This window comes from Lagopus muta, chromosome 12, assembly GCF_023343835.1.
Source record: "Lagopus muta isolate bLagMut1 chromosome 12, bLagMut1 primary, whole genome shotgun sequence".
Taxonomy (NCBI): Eukaryota; Metazoa; Chordata; class Aves; order Galliformes; family Phasianidae; genus Lagopus; species Lagopus muta.
Window position 1 is genome coordinate 17,323,884 of NC_064444.1, and position 14,552 is coordinate 17,338,435.

The following is a 14,552-nucleotide window of genomic DNA, read 5'->3' on the forward strand; positions in this document are numbered from 1 at the left end:
TATAGATTTCTTTCTCCTCTGAAGTCAAAGCCTTTTTAAAGATCACATTCTGCAGCTCATGGCTTACCTACTTCATCCTTTAGAACTCTTGAATGAAGACCGCATAACCTATAATGACTCCTTCCTGTGTTTTATTGACAAATAACATGATTGTAGTATTAACTCATCAACGGAAGCCAAATCATCCTTTAAATGCAGACTGAAGCAGCCTGGCGTTTGGAAGCCTCTAAACATTCCTCCACAACGGACACATCTGCAAAGCAATTTATTTCTCTGCTGTGGCCCTACCTTCTCATAGCCCTTCATAAGAAATTCTCCTGAATCACCTCCTGCTCTTACAGACTCTCTGGCTCGCCTCCTGTACCTGATGTTTCGGGAGGGAAAAGCATTCTTTAACATCTGACTTTGAGCCAAACACCCAGCAAGTCCTTCTGCTCAACGCTACGGTGCTTTTACACTTCAAGTTTGTTCTTTGCATTTTTCTCATCTAATAAAACTTCAAGCTTTGCTTGAAGTATCCCCTATCCTCTCTCAGCCTCGTGTCTACTTGTGTCAACTGTATTCACTGTTCATTTTGAGTCTTTCCAATTAGTTCATACCCATGTATTCTGATCCTCCAAGACGAAGCCTGCTTGAAGAGCCTCCATGCCATCTGAAAGCATTTTACCTTTATGATTCCATCTTTTTAGTAACTTGTCTTAAAGAAGCCTCCTCAATTTTTACAGCATTCATTGGCTGTAGTTGTTTCTTTTGGAGGAACATGAAAGAATTTGGGTTTGGGGGCCTTTTTAAAGTGCCCCTCAAGGGACGTTAAACACAAGTATTTCTATAATGTTTTAAAAACCATTTTCTGCACTGCTCAGAGCATGAGTCAGAATTACATCCTCTCATGAGTTCCCTGACTAACCTCTGTGCATCAGTCACTCACAGCATCTAAAAATTTCGTCTCACACTCCTGTGTGACACACACATGATCCATAAAGAACAAACTATTCCAAAGCTGTGTTTACAGCCTGCCAGGCACAATATGGAAGGTTTCTCCCCAGAGCTGCAAGGTGATCTCTTGCTTTTCATCGCCCACCTTCTTCAAGCATTGACAGCTCATACAGCATGTTAGCACTTCCATTTTCTTATTCCTCCTGAGTCTGGAACCCCCTGCTGCTGCAATTTTCCTTGCTACAAAGCAAACTTTGCTGTTTCAGTCTCTTCCCAACTGTGCACACTTGCAGCGAGGACCAGAGTCCACAGCTGAAGTTATTCTCCAGCTGTATATTGCTTCAGAGAGCAGTGAGAAGTGCCACCTCTGCCAATTGCTCAGGCCTCGATGAGTTGTGATTCAGAGTTCAAGGTCCCAAATTGTCTGGATACACAGCAAAAGCACCATTAAGTCTGAACCATTAATAGCAGAGTGCTTGGCCCTGCCTCTGGCAGGCCTGAAAACACGCAGCAAGAACCTGTGCAGGAGCAGGCTGCTTGGTTGCACCAGCAGAATGATCCAGCTTCACTGGTATCACAGCTGCAGCACTCTGATAGTGTCTCTTCTGTCCCCAGCTCTTGCTGGATAATGACACAAAGCAGCTGTAGCACTGCACCGTCACCATTATGGCTGCAATACTGAGCCAAGCGTTGGAAGCTAAGAAATAGCAACCATCAAACTCAGATAAAATAGGTCATTTCCCACTTCACTTATCCTTGTGAACTTGTATTTTCTATGCAGTTCCATCCTCCCTCTTTTCAGCATTACAGCAAATCCCGCTCACATAAACAAGGGCAAAATGTGTACAACAGTGTCTTTCCATCTTAGGACAAAACAGCTTTAAATTAGGGCTGGAAGCTTGTATTTTTATAAGAAGTAAGTACTACAAACCCAGAAGTTCTAAATTTGAGATTACATTTCAATCTAGACACACAACATCACAGACATCATGGAATCATAGAAAGGCTTGGGTTGGAAGGGACCTGAAAGATCATCCAGCCATGGGCAGGGTTGGCAGCCACTAGATCACAGTGCCAGGAACCCATCCAGCCTGGTCTTCAACGCCTCCAGGGATGGGGCATCCACAACAAAACATGAAGATGACCACAAGCCTTCCTGGTTCATAAAATGCTTCTCCTTACAATTAGAACAATCATTAAAATAAGATTGTAATGACTGTAGAAGTGTACACACAATTTACAGACAATATAAAATATCTTGCTCAGCTTGCTGGATATCACCTCCCCAGCCCACAGATTATATCCAGAACTTCACATTGTCACACACTTGATTGCTAGTTATTATTTCAGAAGATGCTAGCTAATTTGCTTTTCCCATCTCCTATCAATTAACACATCAGAAGTGATGGATGAAATGAGCTTTCAGACCTCCAAAGCCTCACATTATGAAACCCACTCTATTCTTGAAAATTAAGAGAGAAAAACTCATCTCCAGCACTAAAAGCATCAGTTGCCTCCTGAACTACTTGCGGACAAACTCAATATGGATGGGGCTCTGAGCATTGGTGGAGCTGTGGGTGTCCCTGCTCACTGCAGGCAGTGGGACTTCAAGGTCCCTTCCAACTCAAATGAATCGACTATTCTGTGACCATTCATCCACTGCAGTCACTTTTTGAGGGACCCAAAGAGACTCGTAGAGGATGCACAGCTGGTGAGGCACTGATATGGCTGTACAGAGTAAATGTCAGCAAAACAACAGCATCCACCTTCAAAAAAAGATCTCCTGAAACCACCTTCTCAGTAGCTGTTAGAGGATACTTCCACCTGCCCCCACACCACTCAGAAGCTTCAAAACTGCTCCAGCACTTATTCAGCAGATCAATTCCAAACAGAGCAGAAAGGCAGACAAAAATAAATGCAGACACATGCCAGTGATTCAACCAGGAGAACAGTTTTGTTTCCCCTCATCAGCAACTTAGGCAGTTACCATAGCACCAAACTCCTTCCAACTTCTATTGCACCTCAGCCCTGCCCTGTGGAAACCAATGGCTTTTTAGAAGTTAAATAGGCTCAACCAGCCAAGGTTCAGCAACAAGTAATTAAAAAAAATCATTTAAAAAAAACCCTCCCTGGAAGAGAGAGAGCGAGAAAAAGCCAAAGCAATGACTGTACCTCAACATCAACCAGTAACTCTTACAAAAGACCTCACTCTGACCTGCTGAGTTGGCCAAGAAGCATTACGTGTTGTCACGGGCAGCCACAGATGTTCCGTGGCAGTGACAACATTTCACTAATCCAAATTTAAACAAAATGATGTCCTGAGGAGGCTGCTCTTGGTGTTAGGCAGGGCACACTGTGGCATATTCATCCACTAATTCTAGAAGTAATGCTAATCCCTGCATCATAGCTTGGTAGTCACTCTGCCACCTCGGTAGGAGTCTATCAGACAACCCAAGTCTGTGGTCAGAACATTTCATTTCTCTTCATTCACAGAAACTCTTAGCAGACTGATTCAATACAGAATTTTAGCAGTAATCACACCACATAATTTTCATTCATTTTCTTAAATGGTTTTGACTTTTTGATACGTACAGTTTGGGTATTCATAGCCTGGGACATCATAATAATGAGTACCTTGAGTATTTCCCTAACCCTTGAGTTTTGCTTCATGTTGTTAAGTCCCTTTTTAGCCAACTCTTTGGATGCAGACTGGCCACCTGTGGCTCACTGCACACACACACACCACAGTGGCAAGTCTTTATCTGACACACAACCAGCGGAGGCCAGGCATCACTGCACCATTACTGTACAACCCTGCTTTGCATCCTGTTTACAGAACTTGCACCGTTCACACTTGCTGCACACTCACCATTTCCTACCTGTTCACTTCCACTTCTCCTGACATTCACATCAGTTAACGGGCAGGGTATGGGGAAGGCTTAGACTCAGATCTGCTGCTTCTCCTTTACTGACCTGCAGAAGGACTGTTCTTCCTCACTATCCATGCTGCACAGCCAAGCGAGCAGTGGTGCCTGACACGTGGGCCTCAACACAGCAGTGGGGTGACCACCTCTTCCATGGCTTTGCATCCCCAGGGAAGCACAGAACCAGGCTGCATACAGCATCGCTTCTCCTTCCATCACAGCACCCACCTTCACCCATCTGACACGTCAGATAAAAGGCAATCAGCACAAGAAGAGAATCAGACATTGCCAAGCTACCCCTGGAACATGTCTTAGATGCAAGGAATTAACACAGTATAGTGTTCTCTGCCTTGAATGATATGGTCTTTGTAACCAGTTTGCATTTAGCAAGTACTAGATTTTTAAATTGCCTTTAAGATTTGTGTACATCATTAAGAACGCTGTTGTCCCTGCCCACTGCCTTTTGAAACGACCATCCAAGGAAGATCATCCAACACAACCAGCAGAACCCTTCACACCATCTCTAAGGCTGCCCTGAAGGCCTCACAGTCCCATATACACAGCTTCTCAAGGAGCCAGAGGCAAACAGCCCCCAGCAGCAGCATCCACCCACGTGACAAGCAATTCTTCGAGCTAAAAGATGAAGCTCCAGCACAAGCATGACACACAGACAGCCTGCCAAACAGCCAGTGTGAGAGTTCTGCTGCTAGTCTAAAGCTGCTTTGTGCAAGCAACCCACAAAAATGCTCATGATCCAGCAGGAGGGCTAAGAACAGACCTGTTCTTTGACAGCAAGTAACTAACATTGAAGTTCCAGCACCTGGATCTGTTTGGCTTCTGAAGAGCAGGAAGGAAGAACACACAGGTAGTTTGAGGATGGGGGAAGAACACAGCAACAATAGAATTCACATACACCTGTACCTGTAATCTGTCAGCCTTAAGCATGCCAAGAACCAAGAACATCTCTCTCGAGTGCCAGAAGAGCACCCAGTGCTTAGGAGGCACTCCTATGCACAAAATAAATAAGGGTGAGTCAGAAGGAGGAAGAAAGCAATTAGTCCGTGGCTGTAACTGAACCAGGGCAGTATACTTTGGATGAAAAGAGGTCATTTCTTCACCCAGAAAGCTGCAAGAATTTCTGCAAGAGACCTGAAAGCAGTGCTCAACCCCAATGCTACTTCTGATTCTTCCCTGAAAAGAAAGATATTACAGCTCTCTGAAAAGAAAGACACTACAGCTCTCCTTAGCGTCCTTCTTACTGCATGGTACTGCAAGGAACCATGTTGGGATGGCTAAACAATCCCAGCCTCTCCTCTTCTGAAGGCCTGTGAAGCTCAGCAGATAAGAAGAAAGATTTACCCCATTTGAAAGCTGGGGACACAAAGGCAGGAAAACATGCCAGTTTAGCATTGCTTGGGTCACAAACCTGGAAGCCATTTATGGTGCCCAAACCACGCTGACACAGTGTCACTGCTTACAGAGTGCCTTGTCTGCATGCTGAGACGCACCGAGGCTCAAACTGAACAACTGGCAACACACAGATGTCAATGAACTTGTTCTGTAGGCCACGACTGGTAGCAAAGCAGTAGTGAACTAACAACATCACTGTCACACAGCAGAAATTCCTTGGATTGGCGTTTTATTACACAGACCAGCTCAGAGCAAGCAGCCCAAGTCTGTGATTCAAAGGCTTATAGCAGCCTGCAGCCTCTTCTGCTCTTTCCCAAAGCACCACCACTAGCTGGCAGGACTCCTGCCCTCCCAGCTATCCCCATGCTTGCAGTACACACACAGCTACATCTGAAACACTGAAGCAAGATTACACAGTCAGAGATTCATAATGCACCCCGTCACACTGATGGCATTTCAGAGACTTTTGCAGCATCTTGTGCCAAGCCTTGAACTGCCTGTCTTCTTGTCTGAGGTGGGCCCTGAATTCACGCCAGGTTTAGAGAGTGGAGAGAAATGATAACCCATATCAGTTCACCACCTGCAACCTGACATTGTCCCATGGATGGGGGGGAAGGGACACGCTGCTCCAAGGCAGTGACAAACAAGTTAGGCCTGGTTAAAGAAGTCACCTGTGGTGCATGGATTCCAACTCCTTGGTTGGACGACGAACATTTTGGAACCACACCATCAAGGATCTCTAAAGTGGAAGTGGTTCTGGTTTTATTGGTGGATAATGTAATGCTCTGTGGTGGTGCTTCAGAAATAGCACTGACTGGCTCCAGAAAGAATCCCAACTCCCCAAGCTGAGGTCAGGAAAGACAAATAATGCAAGGCTGAAAAGAAGCACAGAGGCAAGAAAATAGAATTCTTAAGAGCTGGTTATAAGCAGCCACAAGCATCCTGAGGCTGGACGAGCCTGGCACACATTAAGCCCTCTAAAGGCAAAGAAGCTCTGAAAGACAACGTGCATCAAAGAGACGAGCGAGCAGAACAAAATTAGAGTCAGTAGGCTGCTACCACAACATCTGCTCATCCTTTAATGAGTAAATACTGAAAAAGCAACAGGGAGGAGGAAAACTTTCTTTGCTACCCCAAGGTATGGGATGGCCGGCTCCCTTCCAAGTGTAGGGTCATGTTCAACTGGTAGGCCAGCTCCAAAAAGGATAAACCTGTCCTTGTCTGTGCGAGTTACCTTCAGGAAAGAAATGGTGTACATTATCACATACACGTAGGAATACTGAAAGACAAAATAAAGATGAGAAATGAAGATTTGACTAGAGCATCATTGCAGAAGGAAGGCATAACACAAGCTGAGATCACTGTTAGGATCTCAGAATAGCGTCTCCATCTGCCCCAAAGCAGGGCCACATCCAAGAGGACCTCAAACTGCACTACACAGTGGTCAAAACCTACAGCCTCTGAAGCCAGAGTGTCCTACCAAGGCAGTTTTCCAACTTTACGCTTCCACTCTTGCAGTTGACTTCTCAGATCAGCTGCTGCTCAGCAAAGGTCACATAAACCACATCAGTGGCACATACAGCACTCCGGGAGCAGAACAGAGCCCTGCTGATAACAATTCACCCATTATTTATTCTGGTTACACCCAATGAATAAGAAAGATTTTTGTTCAGCTTGCTATGCAGGTTAACAGAGCTCCCTTCCACACCGTTCAGTGCCACCATTTTTATCCAGTTTATTAGGGCAGCTGAATTCGTTCCCACAACCAGAAGGACAGGGCTGGAGATACCACCAATACCCAAAAGAAGGGCATCAAACAGAGGGCAAGTCATAGGGAGGCTGCACCTCCCATACCAGAGCCTAACACTACATTTCAGTCCATTGTAACAGCAAGTCAACTTCAAGCAGCAGCTTGAGCTCCTCTTTTCTCCATTAAAAGACAGGGGGAATGTAGAAGCAATACACAAACCAGAAGAATACTTTCTGTTGCCAGGTAGTTTTTCTCTTCAGAGGTATATATACTTCAACATTCACATCAGAACTGCTTTTATTTTAGTTTTGTGGAAGTGTTGCCTGAAGCTTTGATAGATGTACTTCACGAAATAAGACCATTTGTTCTTTGAAACTGTGGAGAAAATAAATACAACAGAGGGCTGGGGAGAGCACCAGGGGTGCAACAGCCACAGAACCACAGAATGGCCAGGGTAGGAAGAAACCTCAAGGATGATGAAGCTCCAACCCCCTGCCACATGCAGGACCACCAACCTCCACATTTCACAGCAGCCCAGGCTGCCCAGGGCCCCATCCAACCTGGCCTTGAACACCTCCAGGGATGGACGGGGCATCACAGCCTCTCTGGGCAGCTGTTCCAGCACCTCACCACTCTCATAGTACAGAACTTCCCCTGACATCCAACCTCAATCTGCCCTCCCTCAATTTAAAACCATTTCCCTTTGTCCTGCTGTTATCTGCCCTTTCAAAGAGTTGACTCCCTCCTGTTTATAGGCTCCCTTTAAAGTACTGAAGGCTGCAATGAGGTCACCCCACAGCCTTCTTTTCTCCAGGCTGAACAAGCCCAGCTCCCTCCCTTCCAAGCCATCTTGTGGCCCTACCAATTCACAGACCTTTGTATGTCCACAACAAGGAAGAAAAGAGTCAAAAGTGAAAACCATCCATACTAAACCTGCAAACAAGAAGGAAGATTTGATTTGTAGTGTGCAAACAGAGACCTGGCTTCACAGCCTGGACACGCTGTAAACCCCACTGCTAGAAAAGCAGCCAGGAAAATTAACCTGGCAGTAGTCAATGCAATGCCATTAATGCAGGCTTCACAGAGGATGATAAATTCTTCACCAGTTCATCGTGCTCCACCTTCATCAACAAAGGAAGAAAGAATTCCCCTCAATGACAGTTATGCAACTTGTTTGATTTAATAATTAAACAGAGAATTGCCTGGATGCATAACCCCAGAACATTTAAACAACCAGTTCCCATCGTTCTCTAACTTGATTTATAAGCTGTAAGTATATTCTGAAGAACTGAAAAATAACTTCTCACACATATTCTAAGGACGTCCAGTTTATCCAGTCAGAATTCACTTCTGCTGTATTTCCACCTTCCTGTAGCAGATATTTGGGAACAGCAGGGCTGAGGGGAAGGAAACAAATATTTCCTTCAAACTTTTCTTCTTTGCTGTGCAAAATTATTTCACAGATTGTTTTAATGAGATATTTATACTCTACCACTACTACAGCACTTCCATAAAGCAGCACATTTTGGCTCCTAATTCTTTTTTTTTTAAGAGAGTTATCAGCTGCAAATCAGATATTCCAGTACAGCGACTTGCTTTACATCCACAAAGTTGCCCTCAGCATTACTTCCTCCTGTGAGAGCTCAGGAGAGCAAAGTAAACTAACAGGTGATGTGAGCTGTCATCTGTCTATCAGCGTGAAGCCTCCAAAGAAAATGAAAGGGTCTCTGCACTGCAGAGCAGCAGAGGTTGAGCAGAACAGCAGCCAGGCAGTGGCTGAGCAAGCAAGACTTGCTTGGGCAAGGCTGTTTGCAAATGGGAACGAGGTGAGAACTGCTTACTGACTGTGGTTGGGGGTATTTGTGGGTTTTGTTCCAATGAATGTCTGAGGAACAGCATCTATTCAAGAAAGGTAAAAAGTCGGACCCCTTCCTGCTTATAAGCTGCCTTCAATTACTGGAAGGCTGCAGCAAGGGCTCCCCACAGCCTTCTCCTCTCCAAACTAAGCGAGCCCAGCTCCCTCAGCCACGAGACAATTTACCTTGCCCCAAAATAATGAGGATAACAAAGCTCAGTTGTCCTCCTGAGTCACAAGGGCCTCTAAGATGTGGGTTGATGGCCCTACCCTGATGAGTCTTACAGACACTGCTCCTGTTTACCAAGTGGGGATCACCAACAGGAAAGAGAGGCTGCGAGATGTGCTGACAAGCCAACAGCAAACAGAAACACCTATTTTACAGAGAGGGAGGGAGGGAGGATAAAAGTTCAGCGCTTCCAATATAGTTAAGGTTGAACTGTGACAGGCATCACCATGATGAAAGCACGAGTGATTTGTGGCAGCTCAGGAACACCAGAGTCACGTAGGTGCTGCCAGCCTGCTCAGCTGAGCGATGCTGGGAGCAAGGCAAGAACAGAACCGTGGAGAGGGAGCTCCTCCTTCATCCTCCTGCCCAAACAGTAAATAACACCAAATATCCCACAGTCTGGAGTCTGCCATGCAAATGCCACAGCCTCCCCAGGCACACCATGCCAGGGCTTAGAATTTTCCCATGGAAAACCATTTGCTCACATCCAGCTGGTGTTTCCCTTGCCACAACTTGTGGCTATTGCCCTTCATCCCGTTGGACAACGCACGTAATGGCTCAGGAAATTAAGCCCCCAGTAAACCTTCAGAGAAGCGATGGCCTCAAATTGAACCGGGGGGGGGGGGGGGGTTTGGGTATGAGGAGCAATTTCTTCTCTCAAAGAGAGGTGATGCATTGGAATGGGCTGCCATGGGAGGTGGGGGATTCAGCATCCCTGGAGGCGTCCCAGAGCTGTGGGGATGTGGCACTGAGGGACGTGGGCAGTGGGCACAATGGGATGGATTGGGCTCGATGGTCAGGAAGGTCTTTTCCACCCTTCATGACTCTGTGATTCTATGAAAACTCTTCAACTCCCTGAATTGATCTCCATGAGAGCTGACTCTGACCCTCCATCTGAAAGTAGAACCCTGCTCCCTTATTGGAGAGGGGAAAAAAAACAGTGATTTCTGACACTGATGTCAACAGATTAAATCATTGCAGCTGCTGTGATGCGGCCAGTTTTCAACCAGTTATCTTCTTGACCCACGAGACTGAGTAACAGGCTGTGGGCATGAGAAGGCACACACACATAAGGCAAAGGGAAGGTGACATGGAACTGCTTCCTTTGTGTTCATGGCAGACAGGGAGGTGAGAACAGGGCTGCAGCTAATCGAGGGGCTGCAAACTGCGTTCCATTCTGAGGATAAGAACCACCTCTCCAAACACGGTATCACAAACCACAGACCCACACACAGATGGATCTGGTTTGTTACATGAAGAATCCAACCCCCTTTCCCAGACAGCTCCTCAGTGGTAACCTGCCAGCCTCTCCTTTAGCAGAAAGGAAAACAAAACCAACAGACAAATGTGTTGTCTCAACAGCAAAGACTAAAACCATCAATATGAGAACCGACCACTGCTCAGCCAAAAGCAAGTCCCAGTCATCTTTCTTCAGCTCAGTGAAGGGTGCCCACATCTCATTGCCTGAGCAGTGGAAGATCCCAGCCTAAGAGAAGCTGATAACTCTTACAAGTTTCTTAAGGGCACCAAATGGACTCTTTGCACGCTGTGGCCTGGTAGGAGGACATACCCCATAAAAGCAGCATCTCAGACTGCCAGCAACTCATCAGGTTGAGGTTACGTCTCCACTCAAAGTCACTGGGAGCTTCTAAATTCTTTCTGTTGTACATTAGCACTGCCAGCACCTAGGCTACTTGAGGAAGTCTTTTCAGCAGCCTGAGAGTCCATGTTTTAAATCTAAATGTGAAAAGCCATCCCAAACTCCAGCATCAGGGACACAGCGAATCCATACCTCGTCGTTCCAAGCAGCACCAATGTGGGACAAGGTACAAAGCAGACTTGATGCCCAATGAACCTATTCTGAAAATGAGCTCAGCCACACTCCTCTTCCCCTCCCCTTGCTAGAGGGCCTCCAGCTGAGCTCCTAGGGACAGACCTTATGACACTTGAAAACTTCCTTTCCAATGCCTTCTCTAGCTTTCTGGCCTTTTATTCCTTTAACTGAAGCCACCACAGTGCAATAAATAGCAGAGAGCTTCCTAAGAACAGAAATGCCTGTGACACAGTTCAGTATTACAACACACCGGGCCCCAATGGGCTGACTTTAAACTACTAAACATGAGACATACAAGAGTGAGCTTTATATTTACAGCCACTGCCTGTCACTGAAGTCACAATTACAAAACCCCATTTCCACAGTGCCCAAGATAAAGAACTCTATCAGGAGAAGCAAAACAAGGCACAGGAGTGGCTGGGACATCAGTCAAGCTCTCCTCAGCTCCCTGCTGCACTGACTCCACACCACGTCTGTATTGCCACAGTGCTAACACAAACCATTCCTTACAGCCCAAAGAATTCCTGGAAAGTAAATGAAGAAAAACAAGAAGAAAAAGTAAATGAAGAAAAAGAAGGAAAAAGAAAGAAAACACAAGGGTGACTCAGCCCAGCATTCATCCTTGTACAGATAACCCTTTATACTTTATTGCAATTACTGCAATCAGTGCAACACAAGTGAAGATCTTTTCCAAAACTCTTTTCAAATAGACCAATTCTGAAGTTAATAATGACAGAAAAGGATTTCAACAGTAAAAAACGATGGCTGAAATTTGGTTCCCAGCAGGAACGCTTGCTGTCCCTCCTTAAGAGCCCTGCAGTGGCCCCAGTTCAAATGTGATTCTTACAGGACTGGATTAATTGCACTCAAGACCTTTCCCAGTGCTGCTTTACCTTCTGGATGGCTGCAGCTGCAATATTCATCCTTTAGCAAGGAAAAAACTATACATGGGCTCACACAGCAGGTTAATATCTTTACAGTGATTAAAAATTAATCTACACCAGCAGCAGAAGCCCAAACCTCGTTAGAAACGCTTTATTTATCGCCTTCCCATCATCCCAAATATGGCTTTAAAGGAACTCCACCAAGGACATCCTGGACCAGCTGTATTTTGGATCAAAGTAACACCCAACAGAGTGACCACGGGACCAGGTGGGATGCAACATTCACCACCAGGTCAGCGAGGCACTTCTTGGTGGAGTACAGCTGCTCCTAATGCCACCAGCAGGGTTTGCTGCTCTCACAATTCTTCCCTTCGAAGCAGTACAGGCCAACAGGACAGCCTACAATACTAAGTGCCACAAAAAGAGCATGTTTTGGTGGGGAATAATGACCAGAATGCACATTTAGCATTCTAGTTCTAGTTTTGTCTCCCAAGCTTGCACAGGTGTGTCACAGTGCTCTGTAGTATAATCTACCCTGAATGACAAGTCCAAATTCAGGACTTAGACTAGAAACAGTCTAAGTTCCACAGATCCCAGCCTCTATTCACAAACACTACAGTGTCCCCTCTATAAAAGAATCTTTATGTTCATCACGGATACGAAGCTTCTAAAAAACAGTCTCAGTTCTCCTTCCAGTGCTCAAGTAACACTATGACTCCTCTTCCCCATGCAAACACCCAACAATCCTAAATTAATTTCCAGGTCCCTCCCTTTCCTCTTCATTGCACATCTTGTTTGGATCACAGCTCATGATGACTTAGAACACAGCACCCACTGGTTAGATCCCGAGTCCTACATTTTTTTCTCATGAGATAGATTAATGAAAACAGCCATGTGTCATCACCTGACCAAGGGTTCAGGCACAGGAACTCAGTGATTGGTGGCTCTCATCCTCACCTGTCTTCAGAATTGCTCGCTTTGAAGCCTGCCCACATTTCAGCACATTTCACCATATTTACCTCCATACTGCAGTAGAAAACTAACAAAAGTGAAATCCTTATATTGTTAATTCCATCTGTCTCGAAAGGCACAGACTCTTTGGTGCTGGCAAAGGACAAGAGGAGATGGGTTCAAACTGAAAGAGCTCTCCAGGTTAGATTGGAGATAGGAAGTTCTTTACTAAGGTTGGTGAGGCAGTGGCTGCACAGAGAGCTGCTGCTGCCCCATCCCTGCAGACAGCCAAGGTCAGGGAACGGGGCTGTGAGCCCTGATGGAGCTGTGGGTGTCTTTGCTCACTGGGACCAGATGGCCTCTAAGGGGCCCTTCCAATGGAAGCGATTCTAGGACTGAGGGCTAGGTTCCCAGGCAATCTCTATCGTGCCATAATTCTTTGTAATTCCAGGGTTTGAAGCATCCAGACCCAGCTAGCAAGGGGAAAAAAATACCATAATTCACATTGCAAGTGACACTCTGAATTTCTAACACTGATGTAACTGCTCATAGCAAACTGCAGATAACAGAAATGTCTGAATGCCTCTGCATTACATGTACCACAACACGTAACTTCCCCACGAGTCAACCATTGCAATGCTGAACTGAAGGCACGGCCCTGGGAAGGCAGCAGTGCAGCGGGATGGCCAACACCAGACGGAATTGCAGGCAGGTACTCAAGGCACTCACCCATCTCTCCCTTTACTGACAATCTTCACTTCGAAGTAATAAATGCCACAAGCTGCAGGGATGGGATGCGTGGCCCTGACCGAGGCGGCGTCTTTGTGATTCTTACCATGACCTGGGAAAGAAGAGAAGGGTCAGTGCTGGGACACCGGGATCTGCTGCGCAGATTGGGGGGCAGCATCTCCTTCCATCTGAAAACGACTGGAGTGTTTTCATCGCATTGAAAGCAGCAGAGCAGCTCTGCCACTCTCCTTCCCGAGGAACCCCCGGCGCTGTCGCCGCTGGAAGGAACCCGGCGGGACACACGGTGCCGCCATCGCAGAGCTGCCATCCCAGCGCCGCACAGCAGCGGCACGCAGCTCCATTACGCAAGAGGGGAATGACATCAGTGTTTACCGAGCGGGCAGGAAAGGGGCATCGCCGTGCCGTGCAGGGCAGGGAGCGCCTGGAAGGGCCGCATCGCCGCGATCCCCGAACCCGCAGCGCCGGGACGGCTCCTCGTCCCGCAGCCCTCAGCCCCCCCCGCCCTCCCCGAGCCCCGCTCCCGCAGCCCGGCACCCCGCAACCTTTCCCCTTGGGGTAGCGGAGCCGGCCGGTCCCGTCCCGGCCGAGGGAACGCGAGCAGAGTCGCCGCGACCCGGCACCTTTGTAGTGGACGCGCAGGTTGCCCTGCGAGAGGCCGATGTAGTTGTACTTGTCCTTGGGGCTCCAGGAGCGCGGCAGCGGCGTCTCCTCCTGGTTGACGGCCGGGTAAAGGCGACGGAGGCGCCGGCTCAGCTCCTGCTCCTCGGGCGGTCCCGGAGCCGCCGCATCCCCCCCGTGCGGGCTCCCCGCGCCCGCCTCCGCCATCTTGGATTCGCTTTGTGTCACCGGGCGGGGAGCGAAGCCCGGCTCCGGCCGCCGGCCAATGGGCTACGAGCGTGTCCACAATGGGGTCGCGCTGCCCGACGGGAAGCGGAGTCCAACCCGCCGCCTCCCGCCCGCCGTATGCAGTCGCTGGGACTACACGTCCCGACAGGCCCCGCGCGCGAGGCCCCGCCCCCTCCCGCAGCG

At 47.5% G+C, this 14,552-nt stretch overlaps 1 protein-coding gene across 2 annotated transcripts in view; it reads right to left on the reverse strand.

Annotated features, from left to right (window-relative positions):
- RANBP10 (RAN binding protein 10) overlaps positions 1 to 14,379 on the reverse strand; it is a 57,704-nt gene extending 43,325 nt beyond the window's left edge. For both annotated transcript variants that reach the window (XM_048958249.1, XM_048958248.1), the window contains exons 1-2: positions 14,144 to 14,379; positions 13,503 to 13,614 (exon numbers count right to left, since the gene is read on the reverse strand). In XM_048958249.1, coding sequence (XP_048814206.1) covers positions 13,503 to 13,614; positions 14,144 to 14,348 — 317 coding nt within the window. In that variant the 5' untranslated portion in view covers positions 14,349 to 14,379. The remainder of the gene's footprint in view (positions 1 to 13,502; positions 13,615 to 14,143) is intronic.
- Positions 14,380 to 14,552: the final 173 nt, after the last annotated feature.